The sequence below is a fragment of the Callionymus lyra genome, chromosome 17, assembly GCF_982586985.1.
Source record: "Callionymus lyra chromosome 17, fCalLyr1.hap1.1, whole genome shotgun sequence".
In the NCBI taxonomy this organism is placed as follows: Eukaryota; Metazoa; Chordata; class Actinopteri; order Syngnathiformes; family Callionymidae; genus Callionymus; species Callionymus lyra.
Genome location: NC_141834.1, coordinates 5,636,852 through 5,660,102, shown reverse-complemented (window position 1 = coordinate 5,660,102; position 23,251 = coordinate 5,636,852). Strand labels below are relative to the sequence as shown.

Genomic DNA, 23,251 nt, shown 5'->3' with positions numbered 1-23,251 from the left:
TTAAACTGCCAAATCTTAAAAAATGCACATCTCAAACATCTTAACAGTTTAATGCCTCGGTGCTTGGTTCTGTTTTTCTATTGCTTATTTTCTGTGTTATCGTATTTATTTTTATTCTGTACCGACACCACAAAAATTCCCATGTTGTGTTTACAACACTTGCAAAGACAATTTCTGAAATAACACTAAATAAGAGAAAAGAAAAACAGGATCACAATGAGATTTTTATTTATTTATTTTTTACTTATTTTTTGTGAAAAATTGCTGTATTTCTGTGGTTATTGGAAAAAACTATTTTACCTTACCTTACCTTACCTTAGATACAGTGGCAAAGAAAAACGTCCATTTATGAGGCAGAAACCTCGAGCAGAACCAGTTTCGGTGTAAACTGTGTTTGCGGCAGAATAATGCGAAGCAGGATTGGTCAGGACATTTGTAGTTAATTTGTTGGTTGTCTGTAGCTCAATATAAGACCATTTTAAAGGTTTGTCATTAACTGGTGAAGTTGTATTACATTTATGAAACACAACTAACTACAACTAATCGCGTAACTTGAATTTGTCTGTACTAAAATAAGATAAATATTCATTTAACATTGACACTTAAAGACACTAGTACTAACCAAACCAATGGTGGCCAGTGGTTAGTTGGTTAAACTAATTTCTATATCTATGCTGTGAACCAATTCAGGTCTTAAATCATGCAGGTATTAATCATTTGTTGAATGCTTGGTTTTTTGAAGTCATTTCAAATGAGGCCCTTAGCAGGGGTGTGCACTTTCTCAGTGCTCATTTGACACAAAGATCAACACTATACTCAAAACGTTACCGTTTATCCACTCCAGCTTTAATGAATCTAAAAAAAACAAGATTCAACTCCTGTCACTGCTGCTCTATTTCTTCCAGATTGTCCACAAAAGACATTGAAGCTCGAAGCGTGTCCCTGGGCTTGTTCGACACATTGAAGAGTGACCCCCAGTCTTTCTACAGCCACATGATCAAATATGTGTTGCCCAGCGTGGAGGGGAAGGACCTGAACCGCCTGCTCTACTACTACACCCTGCTGGACGCTGCAGGCTGTGAGCTGCATGGCCCGGCAACAATCAAACCCGAGACGCACGTCAAACTGCTCAAGAAGCTTCGAGCCGTTGCCAACGGTGAGTGTTTGTTTTCTGTCATCCGTTTGTGTTGTTTGGGTTTTCAGGAAAAAAAAAAAAGCGTGAAGCAACTTACCTTAGACTTGAGGGCATTCTTTCCTAAGAAATGAAACAAAAGTTGCATGTTATGAAGCGAAAGCTGCCATGTGTTGAATGGATATTTCTCTCATAGCCTCATCAAAAATGCAACAAGTTTGACTAAAAGCTTGACTCTAAATGGAGCAGCTGTAACACACAGAATTATGTATCGTCACCAGCCTCAACTGTGTCTTGGACTTGCTGCGTTCGTTTTATTTTTACTACACAAATTATTAATGATCTGCATTGATATGCATTTGAACTGTTCAACTCAGAAACCAAACTATTGGTTCTGGTGCAACACTTGGAGAGAAGTTTCCAGTGTAACCATCGTGAAACGTCGACACAAAACTGAGATTTTACTACTTTGACTGTTCTGACACCAGAGGGTTAATGGCTTTGATGGTTCTTGTCTTTGATTTAGGACTTGAACTTGCCCATAGTTCTTGTACCAAGATGCTAACCACTTTGATAGAAAATGATCTGGTATTTGTGATGGTAATTTATAAAATATTCTTACAAATAACCCATTTTTAGCTTGTTTTTAGAACATTATTTAATAATTACACTTGTTTTCTCTCTTTTTTTTATCAGTGTTACTTTGGTATTTATATTCCCAAAATGTACACCTGTGGCTTCCCTTAAGTCATTCGGTCTGACCCTTCTCTCGCACTATTAAGATGTGGCCCCCTTAAGAAAATTGTCGACCTCTGATCTACAATCTTTTTTTTTCATTAGCGTTGAGCTAAATAAAAAAACAAAAGAAGTAGATAGTATTATGATGCCAGGAGCCTGGGGAGATACTTTAGAATAATATCTGAGTAAAACCAAACATTTAAAATGAACAAACAAAAATTCTGACCCTTTATATCCTTGAGTTTATTTCAGTTTACTCCATCATGCTAATATGCATCACTATTGCTATAAAAGATTAAATATATTTGGTATTCATGTCAGGTATTTTCCACATGGTAAATGTACGGCACCTTTTTGAAGCAATCAAGGGGTTATAAGGATATTAATTCCCTTTTCAGTGATTTGTTCATTCTTTTGCTTCATTTCATCTGGTCGACCCAATTCTTGTGTGACAAGCACGACGTTTGTATTTGTATTCAGCTTCAGCTCCGAGACTGAGGTGAAAGCGACTTGGTAAATTAAAAAAACACGGCAAAGCCGTCACATAATCAGTGCGATCTTTCACATTGTATTGATCACTGCTTCCATGCAATTCTCTTTTAACACGGAGGAAGATTTCATTAAATATAATATGAATCCAATTACTGCATTGTAGTGTTGAACCGTCAGCTCCCGGTTGTGTCGCTACATGGTCTTATTGACTTATGTGTAGATTATTAAAAGACGTTAATTGTGGTTTCTGTGGTATTTGTAGAATGTGTAGGCATAACTCGTGATGCCTATTAAACACTGTTGATTGGAAAGTCACAGAAAAGCTTTACTTGGTACAGGAATATTTATACTTCTACACATACAAAAACAAAAAAATATGATTAATGAGTGTTTAAAGACCTTTTGGGTCCCATTATTTTTTATGAGGGACGGATTTGGCCCCTCGGGCGGAGCTTTAAAGATTTGTGGTTGAAACAGTTTTCATCAGGCGTCATTTATTTAAGGAAAAATGTTAAATGCATTTAAGCAGAAAATGATCTGATGAAAAGAAAATCTCATGCAGGGATATTTTAGTTACTCCTAAAGCTTATACAGTTTTTCAGACTTCCTAGGGTAGCTTACAAATGCTTTAGTTGGTAAAATATAAAGATTTTGCATTAATTTCAACCTCCTGAAGTTTATAAAAAACAAATAAAAAGTACCTGAAGATTGGTTGGTTACCGTGATATTTTCAACATTTGGGAGCTTTAAATTGATGTTAAATGTTGAAATGTAGTTATTATTATTCCATTATTTAACAGCTGGTTTAAGACTTCATACTTTACAACTTACATTTTTGTCATTTTCTGGGATAGTTTTCAATCTCGACTTTCTTGTCAGACGAAAACATTGTTTTATTATTCAACCAGAAAAAGGAAAAATAAAACATTTCATTTCTTCTTCTGAAAGGAATTCACACATTCGCAAATATTGGCAAACGTACAATCATTTCTCTGTGAAGTGAAGACGAGTCTGTCTGCAAACTCTTTGTCCTCCGTGCTGCACGTGCCTGCTATCTTTTATCTCATCCTCTTTGATCGTTCTGTTTTCCCCGCTCAGTTTTTAATGGCAATCGGGCACGATTTGTTGTAGTGAAGTGATCTACTTTATTTAATTTATACATCCACAAGTCCAGCCCCTTGCAGCGGGGCATTAGCATCACAGCAGGAGGCTGTTGCCGTGGCGCCACCTCTCCAAGGACATTATGTCCAGGTGGCATCGTGTCACCGGTTCTGACCAGAGTGTTTCAACTTTTCTCGTGTGGAGGTGGTGTCATTTCCCACTGAAGTTCAGTAAAGGTTAGCTGTTCTTACACGCCTCACTTCCTCTTGGCCGGCTCCTGGTAACATTACAGCTTTTACCGATGACACATGCATCTCTCTCTCTGTCGCCCACGCTTCCGACACACACAAGCCAATGATGCAATTAAACAGTCGGCTACACTGTCATATTTCGTATCGTCATATTAACGTACTTTGTTTTGAAGAAACGGATAAACATTCACTTTGATGTGCGGAAAAATGGTTTTAACATCCACAGAACTCCAGGGATTTCAATGGCCTCCTTCCAAACATCATTCCTTTAATGTCTGATCCATGGAAGCATAAGAGAATAAACACTGAACCGTACGAGATCTAACTTATATTTTTTCTATTAAAAATACAATTTCAAACCTTTTTTAGCATTTGAAATATTGTTGATAGCAATGAGCTCGATGAAAAGGAAGTTGGCAGAAGCAACTTGGTTAAATAACACACAGAAGAAGCAGAGAAAGAGAAAGTTGTGAGTAAATCCTTCAAAATATTCAAGGATCCAGATGGAATTTTAGAAAACCATCCTTGCAAATTAAGTACACACCTGAAGTTTCATTTTGAAATCCATTCTGGTGGTTTAGATGTTTTCCTAGAGACGAGATAATAATGAGAATAAAATTAACTTAAAAAAAATCTCTTACAAAATCCAAGTCTTAAATCACGAATATATTTTACTGGTCAGGCGCTGTGATTGGCCAACAGTGTCGAGTAACCGTCACCCATGTTGTAATGTTTCACTTAAAGAAATGCATTGTTCGACACGGATTCATTAACGCTTCCACACACACGCCGCTGATGTAGAAGCAGTTCATGAGTCACTCCAGCCATCAGCCGACGATGATGTCTGCGAGTCCTCCCGAGGCAGGCGAGGCGGCTCTGATGTGAAGTGTGAGTGGGTGAGGCTGGGGAGAGACACTGGAAGAGCGAGACACTGAGTACATATGTAAGTGTGTGTAGCTCTCATCTGCAGTTTAAGTGTCCGTCTGGGCCCGTCTGAAAGTATTGTGTGCACGTCGTTGTGTGTACTTCGGTGTCTGTGTGCGCTAGAGGAGATCAGGAGCTGCGTTGACAGAACCTTCCCCACTGGCACGACCAGTGTTTAATATTTAAAAGCCCAGACGGGCTGCGGTGTTGCCACAGTAATGCGTCTGTCTGAAAGCACTGAGGACCTGGAGCACACCATTACTGTCAACACACACACGCACATGGACGCACAACCGAAAGAGGAGGTTGACATTCACCTAAATGGACAACTTGTTCTTCTTCATGCAGATACATCGGCAAACTAGTTTAGCAGGCTCAGTTCTTGTTGTGAAGTTGGTGAATGTTAAATGAGTCAAATGGGAGTTTCTTTACATAAAAAAATGATATGATGGAATATAAACTAGTGTGTGACTCGTGTACTGAATCAAACTCATGGTCAAAAAGTTTAGCAAAACATAATTGTTTTGGGGATAAAGTTAAAAGGTCTTGTCGTGTATTATTTGATGATTTTTCTACAACTTAACGGGCAACTAAAATTGAAAACCAATCTCTTCTGACTCACTCCCATGTTTCAAATGTTGAAGTCTTCCTCTCCAAGATGCAGTAGATCCCTAATCATGACCATGTTTTGAACTTATTACTTCATAAAGTTTCCCCCCCTTCTGAAATCTCAGAAAATGAGAGGTTACGAGAGCCTCTATGACGTTATTATGACATGCTTTGTTCATACAACAAGTCCCAAGAGGTGGAGACTTGCGGGATTTCGGACTCCCGGTGACAAACATTGATGCCTGAACACAGCAGGGTGGTTGGGTTATGGTAAACATGAGTTCATCTCCAGAAAAACAACGTATTTTCAGTGGGTGGGGCTTTTAACACATTTTCTAATGTAAATATTTCAATGAAAATAGAGTTTTGTACAAACAGACACGTACTGATGAGTACAATAGAGTCCGAAACATGTGTTACCCTTTACGGATATCTATACCTATATCTCTAAATATATGTACCTGCAACCACACCCAAACTTCCTAGAGCCCCCAAAACAAAAACAGCTGGCAACATTACTTGAACAGGAAAAAGGGTAATACAAATAATAACACAGATCAAGTGTATACATATACTGTATATAATGTATGTATAAACAGAGAATTCATGTTTTTTTTTCATTGCATAAGTTATTTTAAAGCTAGAATAGGTTGGTTCTGTCAACCAAAAATAAAAAGAAAGACATGTTCTTGCTGTCAATTAAAACAATTAATATTGAAGGTCCTTAAGATATGTATGTAGAACGTGTGTATTTTCAACAAACTGATGAAATATACAATCTGATGTTCTACTCGTCCTGTCCTAATGGCATTAACGAAAGAACACAATCTAACTGCAATTGTCAAAGGTTTCATGGCCGACTAAAAAAGGAATGGAGATAAAGGTGAGCCTTGGCCAGAACCACAAAAAAACATTAATACAGTTGTAGTTAATTGTGCCGTTGATCTAGCGAAATAAAAAAAACGTCAATCCATTGGATGAAATTAGATCCAAACCGCGTAAGCTCTTCAAACAAGTATTGCTATTCAACTCTGTGGAACACCTTCAGAGTCCAAGAGAGAGAACGGCATCATCTGCTGAGCCTTGAATAATACTAACCACTCTCACATTTCAAAAAACGTAGTCTGTTTCTGATGAAGCCGTTTTGTTCAGGATGTATTATTGAAGGAAGGATTTCATCAAATCTCTGAGCAAGGACCTTTGCAATTATACTGCCATCTGAGTTCACCAGGCAAAGGTCTTTAAAAAACTACGCTCAATCAAAATCCTTCTGTAATGAAGATGCAAGATAACCTTCTTGAAACTACATTTCCATTCAAGTTTTTCTTTAATATATTTTATGAATGTGGTGGTCTATCTGGGCCAAGGGTCTCCTTTCACACTTTGGATAGCATTCATGATGGGAAATGCAAATTGTTTTTTTTTGTTAAAACAAGTTTTTTCAAGTGTATTTAAAAATATATTTTGCACACTCAAATTCACCGAAATTTTAAAGAATAAGGGTTTCTAATTAATTCTTTTTTTTTCTGTATTCATTCTCTCTTGAAGCTGACAAGACATCATCTGTCCTTGTATGAAAAGGCCTTTCATATAATTGCAAACTCTAATTTGTGGTAATTGGTAAAAATATATATATATACTATCAACTACCCAAAGTCGATTTGTCTATTTATTTGTTTTACTGTGAACTAAATTCACATTATTTTAGTATTCACAGTCTATATGTAATATTCATTGTAAGTTTGAAATATAAACGAGCAAATGACCAAAATTACTCTTTACACACTCCTACCATTTAAATAAATCCTGCCTATCTCAAATGAAATAAATTGAGTGATTCAAAACAAGGATGTAATATCAGTTTAAAAGTATGAACTATTTATCTTTTACTCATTGTTGTAGAAATCTGATAAAATATAAAACAAGTTTTTAATAATTAACAGAAAGACATTTTCCATACTTTCATTGGGATTAGGCTACTGTAATTTTGAGTTTTTAAGGTTTTGGACAGACTTTTTTGCTTCTTTTAAAAAGGGGAACTCACGAGTTTGTCCATCATTTGTGATCCAAAGCTTTGTAGCGAATTTTCCGTGCTCTTAGATCTCATTTCAAAAACGTCTAAGCATCTGTGTTGTCTGCGACGCTCCTGGGACCAGTCCGACTAGAATCCAATTTCCTGATCGTGAAACATTTACCTGCCTTTAGCTCTTGCTGCTCTCATCACTTGTTAGCTTGTCTTGAAATTTGAGTTGTGTTAGAGGGTGACCAATTTATTGTTTTCTTATTTTTCAGGCCTGAACTATCGCAAACTGACCGATGAATCATCAGATCCACTTCAGTCTCTGGAGCCGATTCTGACCAGTCAAAACGTGCTTTCCATCTCCAAGCTAGCCAATCGTCTGCCCGTACCCGGCGGCGGAGGGGCAACCGTTTCCTCCAGCGCTGTTCATGCAACATGGATGAAGAAGCTGTTCTGGAAAGGAGACGCTCAGTTGCTGAAGAGAGCGCCCGAGAGCGATCAAGACTACTTGCACGCCTACGACACCTGCGCCAAGTTCCTGGAGCGGCTGGTTCCTGCCGATGCCGTCGACTTCCTGGACCAGATCACGTTTTCCCAGGATGCAGTAGAGCATGTGAGTGAAAGTAAAAAAAAAAAAAAAAGCAGGATTTGATTCCTACAAATGAATCAGGATTTAAATTAAAAAAGTAAATGTACTGCAGTATTAAACTGCTCTCTGCCTCAGGAGCTTTGCTGATGTTTTTAAATGCAGATGATTGTTGAAGAGTTTTGATAGAATGAATTTGTTGCTGAATTTAAAAGAAATAGAACTTCAAACTCTGATTAAAAATAAATAATGACGATAAAACAAATTCAAACTTTCAATGCTTAAATATTTAATATCAATAATTGAATCAAAAGTAATTTAAACTTTCAATATACAAATAATGGAATTGTTCAATATTTTAATTTTCAATTATAATTCAATACTCTGATGGCACTTAAATACTTCAGTATGTTACCATCAGTAGGTTTGAAGGGAGAAGAATATAACTAATATATATAAAATAACTGTTGACACTATAGGTGGATCCATTCAATTTTCTAAATCTTTATTATTGTGTTCATTATTCTACTCCATGTAAATACTTATTTATTATCGTCATAAGGATTTTTTTGTTATAATCATTGACATAGAAACAAAAAAAGAAGTAATTGAAAAACAAATCCAAATTTTTTCGTATTGATACAAGAAACGCATTAAAAAATATGTATTTTATATTTACATTATATATATATATGAAAGTATACTATATATATTTTGTTAACATTGATAATGATTAGGTGAAGTATGTTAAGGATAGTGTCATCTACAGATTTATACATTATGCTTTGTCAAAACTTTGATGGTATAATTAACCCGTGTGTTATCTCTGGTTCAAGATGACCTGAAAACAAATGTGTTTGTGGTATCCCTTGTGTTGTCTCTGGGTCAAGATGAATGACCTCCACCACTGTACATGTATTTCTGAAGGCCATGGAGGTTGTTCCCAGAAGCAACAAAAGGGATACCACAAACACTTCCGTTTTTTGGGGGGGACCTGTGGGTCACCTTGACCCTAAGATAACACACTTTTGTTGCACCATTTAGGCAAACAATATAATTCAAAGAAGAAGAAAAGTAGTAAATCAGTAGTAGTAACAAGTAGTAGCAAGTCTAAATTATTTATACAACTGTCAGATTATCATAAAAAACAAAGAGATTTAAAAAAACAACAACATTCTAAAATTTAATTTATGATCACTGTGTTCATAACATTCACGTACGTTGTTAGAGCCTTTTGAGTCCCACAGGAAACGGTGGGATCTTCCAGAAATATTGTCTTAACACTATTTGGTTGAGACAGAGATTGAGCGAAATTCCATCACAAAAATCAAACAATCATCTTCTTTTTTTACCTTCCACTGCCTCGCCGGTCGTCTCTGGTGCCCCTGGCTCATTTTTTCCTTTTTTTTTTTTTTTTTTTTTAACTTTGGCCAACTCTTGAGCCCTTTTTCCCTTCTTTTAAATTTATTACTCGGGTCTCTGTCACCTCAAGCACATCCCAGTCTTGAGTCATCCGATAGAATTCCAAAAGAAATCACCTCACCTAAGAGAAATTGTCCTTCAGATGACTCAAAGTGTCTCTCATCAGCGGCGTTTTTTTTGTCTTGTGTACCAAGACGCTATACCTTTTTCCGTCGTCAGACTTTCGTCTCTTGTTTGTCTCATGTGCTCTTTCTTGCTCTCAATTGATCGCGCTGCTCTCCACAGCCAATTAAACTCCCAATTCCCTGCAGGCACTGTTTCCCCCACTGTGCTTTGTATCAAGCAGATTTCCTCTCCGGCTGCCGCCAGACTACTCCATTTTTATCTGAACTCTATTTTAACTTTCGCGACGTCTTTCAACTCCAGCCGTACGCCATCGTTTGAAAGCCATCAAACAAGTGTGTCTTGGAACATTAAAGGTTCTGTTTAAATAGATGCAGAAAGAAATCCCCAAATTGGGATAATGGTGCAAAATATACGCATTGATTGGATGTTATTATGCTGTCTGCTCTTTCTGTAGACTCCGCTTGATAAAACTACTCTTTGCAGGATTGTAAACAATTCTACATAGTCATAAACCCTTGCTCATTCGAAGTACCTGACGACAGAAATAAAAGTAAAACTAGACAAGTTGTCTACCTGTCCTAATTTTAGGAACCTTTTGAATATTGTTCCAATAAAAAAGTAATTAAATAAAAAACTTGTCTGAAAAAGGTTAACAAGCCTACCAATGATTTTTTCTAATGCTATACTATGGCAGCTGCTACATGAAGCTATTAAAAAAGAACTGTGATTATTACAACCTTATTAAACCTTTTTGTTTAAACACACTGTGTTTCAACTACCGTACATTCTGGTCTAAGGAGCGCAGCTTAATATGAGCTGCATCTACTGATCGTAAAAAGATGTTTACATTTTATCCTCCATGAGGAGAAATGTATCACACCCTCTCCAACACACACACTATTTTTTATTCTTATTTAAGTATTTTATTCAATCTTTTTTTTCCTAATTTTATGTGTGTTTTCCCCTGATGCTGCTTGAACTAAAACTTCCTCTTGTGGGACTAATAAAGGAAAATCTAATCTAATCTAAATATAAACCCATAACGATGCTACACGAAATATTGTGTTTAATATTTTTCAGAACACTGCCTGTTACACAGCAGTAAAAAAGCAGCCACCCAGAATAGCCACTTTCAAGTTCATCTGCTTTCATGACCTCTGAAAAGTTTTGTTCTTTACGCTGCCGTCTCCAAAGTGCTGCCATCGATTCACTGATGCCAGGCTTATGTGCAGCATCTCTATTTGCTTTTTTCAGCAGCCAGATCGATCACCTTTTACTTTAAAAAGCTGCATCATATTCATTTCTCTGTAGGGGGTTTTAATCCTAAAGGATTTTGCACGATGCTTAACTTAACTTTTTGAAATAACTTTTTTCAACAAACCTTTGTCTTTCTTGGCACATCATCTTGTTTGTCTGGCTCTTGAGTGGAGGCTGTCGACCCATAAACAATATATATATTTGCAGCATTATGTATGTATGAGGCTCAAGAGTTCAGGCTAAAAGTCTGTAAATAATGTTGGTTAAAACAAATTAATAAGATAAGTCAAATTACCAGTGGCTCCTACATCGTTAATTGATACGGCAGAAGAAATATCTTGTGTTATTGTGGAAGAATTCAGCTGATTTAAGACCCGAAAATTAATTGTAAACTAAAGTAAGGAACTTCAACAACTCAGGGTCAAGGTGACCCAGTGGTTGTTTTCGGTAACCCTCTAATTGACATGACGAACACATATCTGACTGTTGTTTTAGAAATGATGGTAAAACTGAAGTTAAATGTTTTCAATTTCAAGTCAAGGCGAACACACTCGGTTTAAATGTAAAAATGTAAAACCAGAAGACATTGACCTGGTATAATATCTTTGATAATTTACAGCTTTTATGCAAGTAAAGTTTAAAATTAAAATGTTAAATTACTCGTATAAAGGAAAAGGAGGAGACAGGAGGAGACACTTTCCCAAGAGAAATTGTATTTGGTGTGAACCAGACTTTAATTTGTCTGACTTTCATTGAATAACAAACTCAAATGATAAACGTTACATAGATTTAACCAAAGAGTTGCTTCTTACCTCATAAACATACATTCTCATCAACAGCAAAATCAAACTGTCGATGAGATATTCCAGGTTCACGGGATTCTATAGATAATCTTCTCAAAGATGAATCATCACACCCTTGATAGTAGCACCTCTTCTTCGACATTTCGTCTTCAGTAAAGAAACGCTTCATCACTTTCCGCCCCGAGGTGAAGTCCGAGACCCCTCTGCCCGGCCGGCCCTCAGCCCACCTATAAGCCCCCAACCAAGAATTAATTTATTTGGCTCAAGGTGAAATGAAAAATCCTGCAGTTCCGCGGCTTGCTCCCCAGACATATTGATCTGCAAACCCTTCAATGATCCATTGTTGTTCAACCTTGAGGTTACGTCCAAACCTTGCCCAAGGCTTTAAGTGATAAAACTCTAAATGATCCGGCGCCCTCGTAGATAAGCCAGTAGACACATGGATGTGCGCAGGCTAATGCGGAGAAGCACACTTTGACATCAGCTTGTCAGGAGACTCCAGGAAAGCACAAGTGCCTTGAGTTTTATTGACGTGGAGGAGGAAGTGCGACGTTGGGTTTTAAGTATCTCCTTGATGGCGAGTTAGTGGGCGATGCTTATCCGTGTCTGAGCGAGTCCGTGTAACAACGTTCTGTCAGGCTCCTCGCGAATGGATAACGGAATCAATTTCACCACTTTAGTAACCGCAAATGAACGCACGCACATCAAGACACGCTCAACCAAGGATCCTTGTTTTTCATTACATGGCTGTAGTGCTGATGTTTTAATTGGAATATTTCGACAGAGATTGTGACATTACACATGATGTAGGAGCTGGGATTTGAATTTGGTTATTCATTTAAAGGGCAACACACATGTTTCAAATGTTTAAGTTTACCTTTCCAAGATCCAGTAAGTCTTATCATAACCATGTTTTTAAGTTATTTATAAACTTCTCTATCTGAAATCTCGGCAAACAAGAGGTTATGAGAGCGAAGTCCATTTTTACATAATGATGGCTTTACTCCTCCTCCAGCCTGCTTTGTTTGTAGAATGAATCCCTTGGAGGTAGAGATTTTTTCCAGTGGGCGGGGCTTAAGAACACTTTCTAACGTATATATTTCAATTAAAGAGAGTTTTCTACAAACAGAAACTGATGAGTACAATAGAGTCCAAGATCTATTTAACAGACACTTAAATCAACACCTTAGTTGCTCTTTAAACAAATTTAATGAAAATAAAATGTGTAGTATTTGGTGTTTGCCTAAGCTTGGCTTCTCACACTCTATGTTCTAAACCATAGCTAATAAATAAAATAAAAGTTTAAGATGTTTAAACGATGATGATGATTGTTGATAAAGATGTTTTACAAAGTAGCCATTAGTTCAACAAGCTAAATGTAGTGTAAAATGTTTGTAATATGTAGCAAAATGTAATACATATTTTTGCCTGTAAGACAAACTTGGAGACACATTCTTTAGATGCAATATAACCAATACAACATAATGCTAACATATTAACGAAAAATAATCCAGCTGTATATGTATTGTGATTAGAGTTGTTAGCCTGGTAAAATGAGACATAAAAAATCTACACATTTACATATACGAACATACAATCACTTTTTTGTCAGGATATGTGTCAGGAAATAAATGAAGGTATATGTAATAGAAACCCATCGTTTCTTTGGTATCCAAACTTGTGGCGTTTGAGATTGAGGTCGGGTGTGTTAGTTTAGAAAAGAAAGTTTGTCAGAAAAATGTTTTTTACCAGGAGTCTCATCTGCATTGTCATGGTTCATTATCACATAATTATAATATTATAATCTGTTTTTATTTAGAATTGTATTCAATTCTACATGTTCATGAATTGTGTGACTTCAATGCATTCATTTTAATGTATTAAATGTATAAATAAAACAACATTTGTAATACGATAATAGAAGGGATTTTAAATACATATACAAATAATGGGTGGGATTCATTAGGTGTTGTAGGTGATCTTGAAAAGATGGGTTTTGAGGTGATATTTGAAAGATGGTGATGTTTATCACCCGCGTACATCTGTTTGAACATGACCATCAGAAAAATGAATGAACATGAACCTCCTTCTCTTTCCACCTCCACCCCTCCACCCTTCTCCTCGACCCTCGTCACCCCAACATCCCCATTCATCTTCTGTCTTTCTTCTCTCCGCCCCGTCCTGCAGCTCAGCGTCCAGGTGAGGTCAGAGGTCATCAAGCGAGCCAGCAGGGCCCTGCGCCAGCTCGCCGACAAGAGCAAGAAGAGAGGAGCGGATGGAAATGGGGCGCAGGAAGGTCCAGACCCAGCAGGGATGTCTTTTGATGAGGCGCTCGCACATTTGCAGCAGTCCCAATCCCACCTGGACACCCTGAGCTGTGACTTTATTGTGTCACTTCGAGACAGCCCGCAGGTAGGTCCCATCTGCTCGGCAGCTCTTGCTAATCGTCAGACCTCTAGGCTCTTTATGTGGGCTGTGCTCTTCCATTATCATACACCCCTCATCGTATCTCAAGTGTTTGTCATGTTTTCTCTGAGTTAAGCCTTTCAAAATTACTAGTAAAACTACTGCTATTAAAAAGAGTGGGACTTGTGTTTAAGTTACCGTTTTTACTTAAGCGTGCTGTTCCGGAGGTGATGACCACCCAGAGTCCTATAACACAGATTACTGTAACTATGCAAAACACTATTATGTTTTCCCAAAATTTGCATAAAAATAGTCCAGAAGTCTGTTGTAAATATGGGAAAAAGGAACTTTTTTATTCCTCTTCGGAGTTTACTTAAGCCATGTAAGAATATCCAAACTTACATGGCTTTAAGAAAGAAAAAGGCTAAAAGAAAACTGTATATTTTCATTGTTTTTGTCCATTTTAAACTAATGTCATACACTAAAATGTGACATATTGAAAATAAAACTTATCCTGCAAAGTGGGATGTAGGCCCATTTTGAATTAGTCCAATGCCAATAGAATCTAAATAAACCCGATTATAAGTAAAATATTAGTACTCTAATCATCATACAAACCTTTACTGAATAAATAAAAACAACTAGTTCAATCAGTTCTTCCAGTCACAAATACCTTTGACATAACCGACGGGACTTTTTTATAACACACAGCGACTTTTGTATAACAAATAGGGACTTTTGTATAATACACAGGGTCTTTTGCATAAAACACAGGGACTTTTGTATAACACACAGGGACTTTTGTAAATATTGTATATTTGTTAATTCAACAAGTCTTTAACTCTAGAATTTATATTTATTGTATTCCTATTTAAGTATTTTATTCAATCTTTTTTTGTAGTTTTTTTTTAGTTTTTCTGTGCGATTTTCTATAAATATAAATTACTTACTTTTACTTTTTGTATTCTTGTTTTACCCCTGATGCTGCTTTAACTAAAATCTCCCCTTGTCAGACTTATAAGGAAAAAATCCATCATCTAAAACAAAAATGGGAGTTTAATCTCATTAACCAACGATTGAAAACCCTCTATAGCCTTTAGACTTTAATACTTTTCGACATGTTTAGTCCAACTTCTATCCTTTGTCTTACCCAAGATTACGTGTGAATGTTTCCCAGAAACATTTTTGTAAGACTCTACAAATGTGACTATATCATAGAATATTTGTGTTCTCTGCTGTGTCCATCTGCTTCATATTCTGAGTTGTGCTCGACTCCTCATCTCCACTGGACCAGTCAAGGGTATATTATGTAAATCTATGTTCTGATGTCTCAAATGAGTCCAACTATATCAAGGAATATACTTTATAAACTCCCTCTTAGATCTTATTAAGCAAAGTCTAACTGACTCATCCTGCTCTCATGTTCAGATGGTTGTGGGTCTTTGAATAAATGTATGTGAATAATGAAAAGAAAAGAGAGGTCAGTCAGACTCTCACTCTGAGCCGCTGATGATATTTATATATATATATTTATATATATATATAATATATATATATTTATTTTTAAACACACAGATTTTAAAATCTTTATATAATAATAAATTCAAAACAAACAGCTAATGAAACATGTTCAAATGTACACAGGCATCACAATATAGCTTCAATAATGTGTTGAAAACATATACGGATATTATAATATATATTTAATCATGTATTTAAAACATACACAGATGGTAGAATACTTATTTGAGATATGTTATAAGCATGAACAGATTCAAATATCCATTTAAAATAAGTTAAAAACATACAAAGATGTTAAAATATATATTTAGTTCTATATTGAAAATGTATGGATGTTAAAATATACCTTAGAAAATATGTCATAAACACAAACAGATGTTTAAATATATATTGAAAGTAAATTAAATAAATACACAGATGTTAAAAAAGATGTATTTAAAAAATAATAATTTAATAACATTTGCATACGTTCAAATATATATTGTAAATATGATATTATCATCGGTGATGTTTAAATATATATTTAAAAATACATATTAAAAGTATGTTAAAAATAGAGATATGTGAACATATGTACAGATATTAACATATATCTTTAAAAGATGTTTTAAAAACATTCACATATAATAAAATAATAAAGCAATATAGTATTTAAAAACATAAGCAGATGTTATTAAGGGGTTTAACAAAGGATATCTGAGCACATGTGCAGATAAAGATGATTAAAATGGTTTGGACATTTAATACTGTTGCAGTGTTGAGCTGAGAAGGTCTGCTGTGGTAAAACCTGGCTGAACACGCTCCATCCATACATGTATGACACAGCAAGACTGTGGTTAAAAGTCAGACTTACACACAGTTGGAATCAAAGAAGTGCTCTCTCAGACTTTATCTTTGGAGATGGATAAAAGGAATATAAGAACCATGGAGGGGCACTTTAAAAGAGGGATGATAGATAGAAGGAGCGCCGGAGAATCTGTTTGGCTTTACAGTGGTCATCTATCAAGTGTACGTGAGCAGCTGTTGGGAACAGTCGTGAAAGCCACTGCGGGTATCTTGACCTGTGATGAGGACAGAAAATTACACACTGCAGATGTACCGAATGGCTTTTGTTATTTGTGAAAGGCCATCTGTGGAATCATAGCTTCCTCTGGTGCTCGATTCTCCAGCTCGAGCTACTAATGATCAATTGATCGACTGATTATTGGCCAGCATTGTTCTTTCTCATGCTGAGCCAGCATCGTTTGTCATATTTCCAAACATCCTTTGATTCTTTCGGCCTAAATATCTGCTGAAAACACTCCTGCCTGGTGATTCCAAGCCAGCCGGGGGGATATTCAACCCCCTTTCTCGCAGCGCCTCAGAGTTTCCTCCGAGCATCTCCTGCAACACCTGCTCTAGAAGGCAGGAACTCCTATCATCCCTAAAGATCCGAAAAAAACCTGAAGAAATGCATCATATTTTGCCATTTATTTCGCCTGAATCCCAAACTCATCTCAACCCGGGAACTGTGAAAATTCCCGAACTTGTGATCATTTTTTTAATAGAAGCTCCCCCTTCATCCTTTAGTTGCCCGAACGTTTCCCTCCGAAACACATTTCAGAGTCGAGTGCTAACTTGGCTCAGAGTCGCCGTCCGAGGGAAGGCATGAGCGCTCCAGTCAGTGAAGCCAAAAATAATATTTCCATTAAACCCATGATTTGACTTAAATGGTCATGTTCAACTTCCCTTTGATATTCTGTCTGTAGCCAATTCAAATATATTGGACTTCATATGAGTGTTGATCGTTTTGTATTCTCCTGGAAATGATCGGTTCAAACATCTCGATTGATATCGTATCCTGACTACAACCTGAAACATGTCAGTAAATAAAATTGATCTTTACACAAAATAAACCATTTTAACTTAAGTTATTTCATTGTTTTTAGATTAATTTTGTTTCGATAAGTGTTTTTAACTGTTTTTAAGTTTAAAATATAGTATTTAATACTGGAAAATGCACAAGAGAGGTATGTCTTTAAAAATAAGGATATTTGTTTAAGAACTTAAATTATACAGCCAAACAGTTCAATTTTATTTAGTTTTTAGCGTTTGTTTTACCTTACTTATCTGTTTTAAAAAAGATGATATTGCACTAAAAATAAAAAGTATTTTAATTAATAAATATACATTTATTAAAACAGCAGTAAGTAACATTTGACACCATTTTTTTTTCTCATATTTTCTTCTATAATTGGTTTACTTGTAAAATAATCATGACTCATGTAATAGATTTGTCTACCTAGTATTTCAAAGGTGTTACTTATACAAAACATTGTCTTGTTGACCTTCTCAGAGAGACTGTGAGTGTCATGTGACCACCAAAATTGTTTATAGCTTTTGGAGATAGTTTTTTGATGAGTACTGAGAGCCTTTTTAAAGTTACCATTAAAATCTTATTTTATAAACAAATGTAAGCGCTGAATATGGAAATAACGTGACCACACATCGCCCTCACTGTTTTCTGACACTAGGGGGAGCCAGAAACAATATTTTCAAACTTACCTATTGCGGCTTTAAGCACAATTCTGTTGTATATAAATGTGTTTTTGCTACTTTGCCAGCCATAGAGTCTCTAAGACATTAATTACTATTGAAAAGTTCTGAACCCTCCCGTACCTCAGAAACGCATAAAAAACACAAAAAATGCTATAATGTGGGCTATAAAAGGAAACAAGTGGGAGCATCCTACAGTGACGTCCCATACTGTCCCATTCTATAGACAAGCAAAACATTAAAATCAGGATCTTTAACCTGCTAAAACAAAATGACGTTATGAATAGCACCATGACTTGAAAGAGTCCCGCATTTTCCAGAAGGAGGCGCTGCGTTTAAGCAACACCACGCATTCCATTAAGAACACATGAGTCATGGAGCCACGGATAACGTTTGGATTTTAAGCCTCGTTCACGGTTGGTTCTGGGGCGCCTTGTCGACTCTAAACACTTTTCAATTTGAAGCTGTAACCTCCCTTTAAAAATCGTGTGACATAAGACGCTTTTATTTAATGTGTATCGTCTCATAAATGTCATTAAATAACTTGAGAAGATTTACAATGGAATGATTTTATAACAGAAACATCAGTGGCATAACCTCCAGGTTGACACGAGCTCGAGCAAACACCTCAGACTTAACACCTGCAGAGAACGATCCATAGACTTGACCGTTTCCTGAGCTCTTTCTCGCACAAACACTTTTCCAGTCAAATGTTTCAGTGGCAGGTGTCGGCCATCGTCTCGGCGACTCCATCACTCTCCCGTTTCCACGTGTTTACAGGAGCAGCTGCGGGATTACAGTCATCGCTACGATTTGTCCCGATCCGAGAGGTCGAAAGTTCACGAGCTGGCAGTCGCCATGGCAACCGACGGGCAGCCTCTGGAGAGCGTCAAGAAACTCCTGCGCTCGGCCGTCGGTCCTCTGGATGTGTCCGTCAACGATGTGCTCCGTTGTGCCGTGGACAGCGTGGTGGCTTCGCTCAGGTATTGTTCTTTTATCGTTTCTTAAAAATCCTCTAACGATGGTTACTTCTTCAAATTTGAATAAATTTCCATTTGCCTATTGGTGTTGTAACAGCATCGTTTTTAAGCTACATGAAGTTAATTGAAGTGCAGTTGCTCCGAGTCGGTTGGCACAGAGGTGTGTGTTATCGCTCAGCAGTGAGTGTAATGAAAACAGATGTCGATGCTATCATGGCGTAGAACAAGACAGATGAACTTCAGATGTCTTCACAGCAAGTATGTAAAGGAAATATTGTGAATTCCTGACTTTAAACGGCTGCCATTTTTCACACGATGAGGCTGATCTTTTTATTTGTTCAGGTTAACAGCCTCCAGGAGGCGCTGTAGTTTGATGCAGAAGCGTTGGAACGACGGGTAGAATTAATACACAGAGGAAGACCATTGTTTCTTTAACAAGGGGTTGATGCCATCCACCATTTGAGTGTCAATGAATCAATGGTTAGGCGGTGGAGACGGCAGCGTAAAGAACTAGCTCATTGCAAAAGGATGGCAAAAGCTGGTAGTACAAAGAAGGAGTGATATTGACAATAACTATTCTGCTGGTAGGTAAAATAAACAATTTCCCAAAGGAGACCTCCTGAGGGATCAATAAAGTTTTACCTTACCTTACCTTACCTTACCTTACCTTACCTTAGGTAGTTTTTTTGATTGTTATTATTTGAGTACTTATTCTTTTTTTTGTTTTGTTTTGTTTTACTGTCGTGTTACAACCACTGTTTGGGGAAAGGTATTTGTTTCATTTTAAAAAAGGTCTAGTGGCTTATAGACATTTTTGGGTCATATATTGACATATAAATAAATAATTATCTTTTTGAATTTGTTTATTTTGTAAGTTAACCTTTTTCATTCTTTTATTTTGTAGTGCCACCACACACAAAAAAAAAACGTTGTGTTTACAACACTGACAATAAAGGTTTCTGATTCTAATTGGTATTGGTAATTTATATAGTGCACAAATAAGCTTGATCCAAAAAAAAAAGAAAAAAAAAATGTACATTAACTAATTACTGTGGTACATGTGCAGGAAAATGACATCTGTTGTGTCTGATTATAACTGAGCATGGTCTGCATTATTTTCGTGTACTTTGTCAGGTTTCACTTTTGGGTTTTTACCGACAATCCTTCAGAATAATGTCAGAACATTTCAGGAGAATCATCTCAATCATGTAGTGTGGGTCGGTGAAGTCGCAGCAGATGGTTGTCGTATTTGAGTTTTGCTCGAGGTCTACCCGCGGCTTGGCAGTAAAATACTTCCACACCTCCTCTTGTCGTTGGCCGTGCTTGTTTTCACAGCGTCAACTGTGTTTCCTCTGGGATATTAACCAGAGAAGGTGTCTCTGATGAGTCAAGTGCTACATTTCTGGAGAATAACCAGATAATAAGAAGGTGTGAAGAACATCAAATGTTTAAGACCAGTGCCTTGTGTGCTGCCACTGAGGCCGTCCCTCCTCTTATCCTGCCTCTTGAACCCTTTCCTCAGATATTTGAAATTCTACATTTTCGATCTCATTGTTTCCCAGGCATGAACAATAAATCATGCAGAATATGCTACAGGCCGGCTTGTTTATCTCTCTGGCTGTATATTTGGCCGGTCTGTGCCTGGCGTGTTGGTGTGCTGGACTGTCAAAACAAATGTGTAAAGTGTTGGATTGAATGTGCAGCAGCTGCTCGTGGGAGTTGAGCACGCCGTGTTTTATTGGCGTCTTCCTGCCCCCCGTCTTGTGAGAAGAAAGACGAGATGATTACCCCTGACGTCGCCGCTGAGGCTCTGAATTGTCTGTTGATGGCGCTTCAATATTGAAAAGCATCCAACAGGCAGTGATATCATTGACAGAAATATTTAGAAATAACCATGAACTAATCAGTCTATATTTCAAAGAACTCTGGACCTTCTTAACCCTTGTGTTATCTCTGGGTGAAGGTGACCCGAAGGCTTTACAACAAATGTGTTTGTAGTATCCTTTGTGTGGTTCATTTTTGTCCTAGAGGCAACACAAGGGATACCAAAAACACATTTGTTTTCAGGCCTTTGGGTCACATTTACCCTGGGTAACACAAGTAATTAAGTAAGTTAGTAATGGTTGTTTCTAGAGCGCCTTGAAAAGGTTTCCATTTTAAGTATACATTTTTTACATTATTTACTCAACCAAAGTCAGAAACGGTCCGAAATGGTCCGTGGTCCTAAGTCTTCATATTGCTGCCCTTTCTCTGCCATTTCCGGCTAGTTTGCAGATTAAATGGAGCTCCCAGTCCCCTTTAGTAAATATAGTATTCAACCAGAGAATAATATATAAGAGTAATATATTGAAAAAACATTTTAAATGCCGGACAAGCCTTTAAAAACAACAGTCAAAGAAGCACAACGACGTTAAGCTGCTAACTGTCCATGCTAACTGTTGTTGCTAATTGTCCGTGCTAACTGCCCGTGTTAACTACCCATGTTAACTGCCCATGCTAACTTCCCATGCCAACTGTCCATGCTAACTTCCCATGCTAACTGCCCATGCTAACTTCCCATGCTAACTGTCCATTCCCATGTTCTTATTTTTATTTTTATGAATAAACGGCTGTATTGCTGTGTCTGATTGGAGAAACAATTTCATCAATAAAATTCTACCTTCTTCTTCTTCTTCTAACTGCCCATGCTAACTTCCCATGCTAACTGTCCATGCTAACTGTTGTTGCTAAATGTTGTTGCTAATTGTCCGTGCTAACTGCCCGTGTTAACTACCCATGTTAACTGCCCATGCTAACTTCCCATGCTAACTGTCCATGCTAACTGTTGTTGCTAAATGTTGTTGCTAATTGTCCGTGCTAACTGCCCGTGTTAACTACCCATGTTAACTGCCCATGCTAACTTCCCATGCTAACTGTCCATGCTAATTCCTAGAACAAATCTCATGTCTATCTCTGAAGAATTTCTCAAGTTCGCGTTGAACTGGATGAAGATATAGGAACTTTTATTTTGAACTTCTGAATAAAACAACTATAAGAAGTCATTGTTATCATTTGGCTCCCACCTATTTCCACGTCATCGTTTTGTGGCCCCTCCTCTAAAAAATTTGGACACCGCTTCACTACAGGGTTCTAGCCTAGACTTGAATAGACTCGAATCTACTCTGTTGTGTTGTGTTTCCCTTTTTCTTACTCGTGGGTTGGCGCAGCGAAACGTCATTTTGTACACTACACAAAAAAGAAGAACAACAACAGAGTACCTTGAGGCGATAGTGTTCTTGCTGTGTCTGAGGTCTAAACCTTGTCCACAGACTTTGGACAGACTTTTCGTACCAACATACTCCAAATCATCAAAAGAGGATATTGTTATCGCTTTTCTTTTGACTTCTATTTCTTGTTAAAGAAGAGCCGATTATTAAATTGTTATAAATGTATGAAAAGTTCCATAACTTTAACTGTGAAGAAAAATAACTAATGGCTCAATAAAGTCTAAAAATAGTTCCGTATTCGGTTCATAGTCGTTGGTTTACTCTTTTCCAAGAGTCTACTTCCCCATCATCAGATGTTAGTACCTCTGATGATCATAGAAGATCCTCACTCAGGGACGTCATCAGAGCCACGTCAGCCCTTATGTTCCCCAATAATCCCCATAACTGAGGTTAATGTAAAAACAGGGCTGTATGAGACCAAGCCAAATTCTTAATTATTGTCCAGATTGCCGGTTACATAAATCTGTCAGAGTGCGCTCTCATCCAACTGTAGGGTTTCATATCGTCCCACAAAATCACTTCAGGTCCCTCAGCGACATTTACCATCTGTGATTGGTGTGTGATCTTGTATCTGTCCATCTTCAAACGCTTCAAGGGCCCCAACAAACCTTTGGACCAGATTCCACTTATCATCCAAATTGGACATTTTGTCTGTTTTATAACCAAAAATAATGTCTTGAATTGTTGTGTTTTCTTTGCTTTACTGACGACACAAATGCAGCCATGTATGTATCCCAAGATTAATGAGATGTTTTAACAAAATAATGTTAAATAAAATGAGCAAATTCAACAAATTAAAAACGATATATATAATGGAAATAACATGGTGCGCACAGCTGTGTAACATGTTAGACTGTTTTGCTGTTGTATGTTCACCAAAAAACGAAGTAATGTGTTTGCTTTAATTTTAAAATATTAAATGAATAGTTTGTTTTGTTATCACTTGGTTGGCGTCTTGTATGAAATGGTGATAATTGTATTGAAGTTGTTGATGCACATATATACTTTTGTTTGTTGTTGACTAATCTCTTAAAATCAGCTTTTATTTTTGAGATTAGCTCATTTATCCATGATCTTAGTTT

General features: G+C 37.0%; 1 protein-coding gene across 1 annotated transcript in view; it reads left to right on the top strand.

The window, feature by feature from the left end:
• nbas (NBAS subunit of NRZ tethering complex) overlaps nucleotides 1-23,251 on the top strand; it is a 212,561-nt gene that overhangs the window by 134,330 nt on the left and 54,980 nt on the right. Inside the window, exons 44-47 of the mRNA XM_087812214.1 lie at nucleotides 906-1,156; nucleotides 7,540-7,880; nucleotides 13,649-13,873; nucleotides 18,704-18,906. Of these exons, the coding sequence (XP_087668340.1) occupies nucleotides 906-1,156; nucleotides 7,540-7,880; nucleotides 13,649-13,873; nucleotides 18,704-18,906 (1,020 nt within the window). The remainder of the gene's footprint in view (nucleotides 1-905; nucleotides 1,157-7,539; nucleotides 7,881-13,648; nucleotides 13,874-18,703; nucleotides 18,907-23,251) is intronic.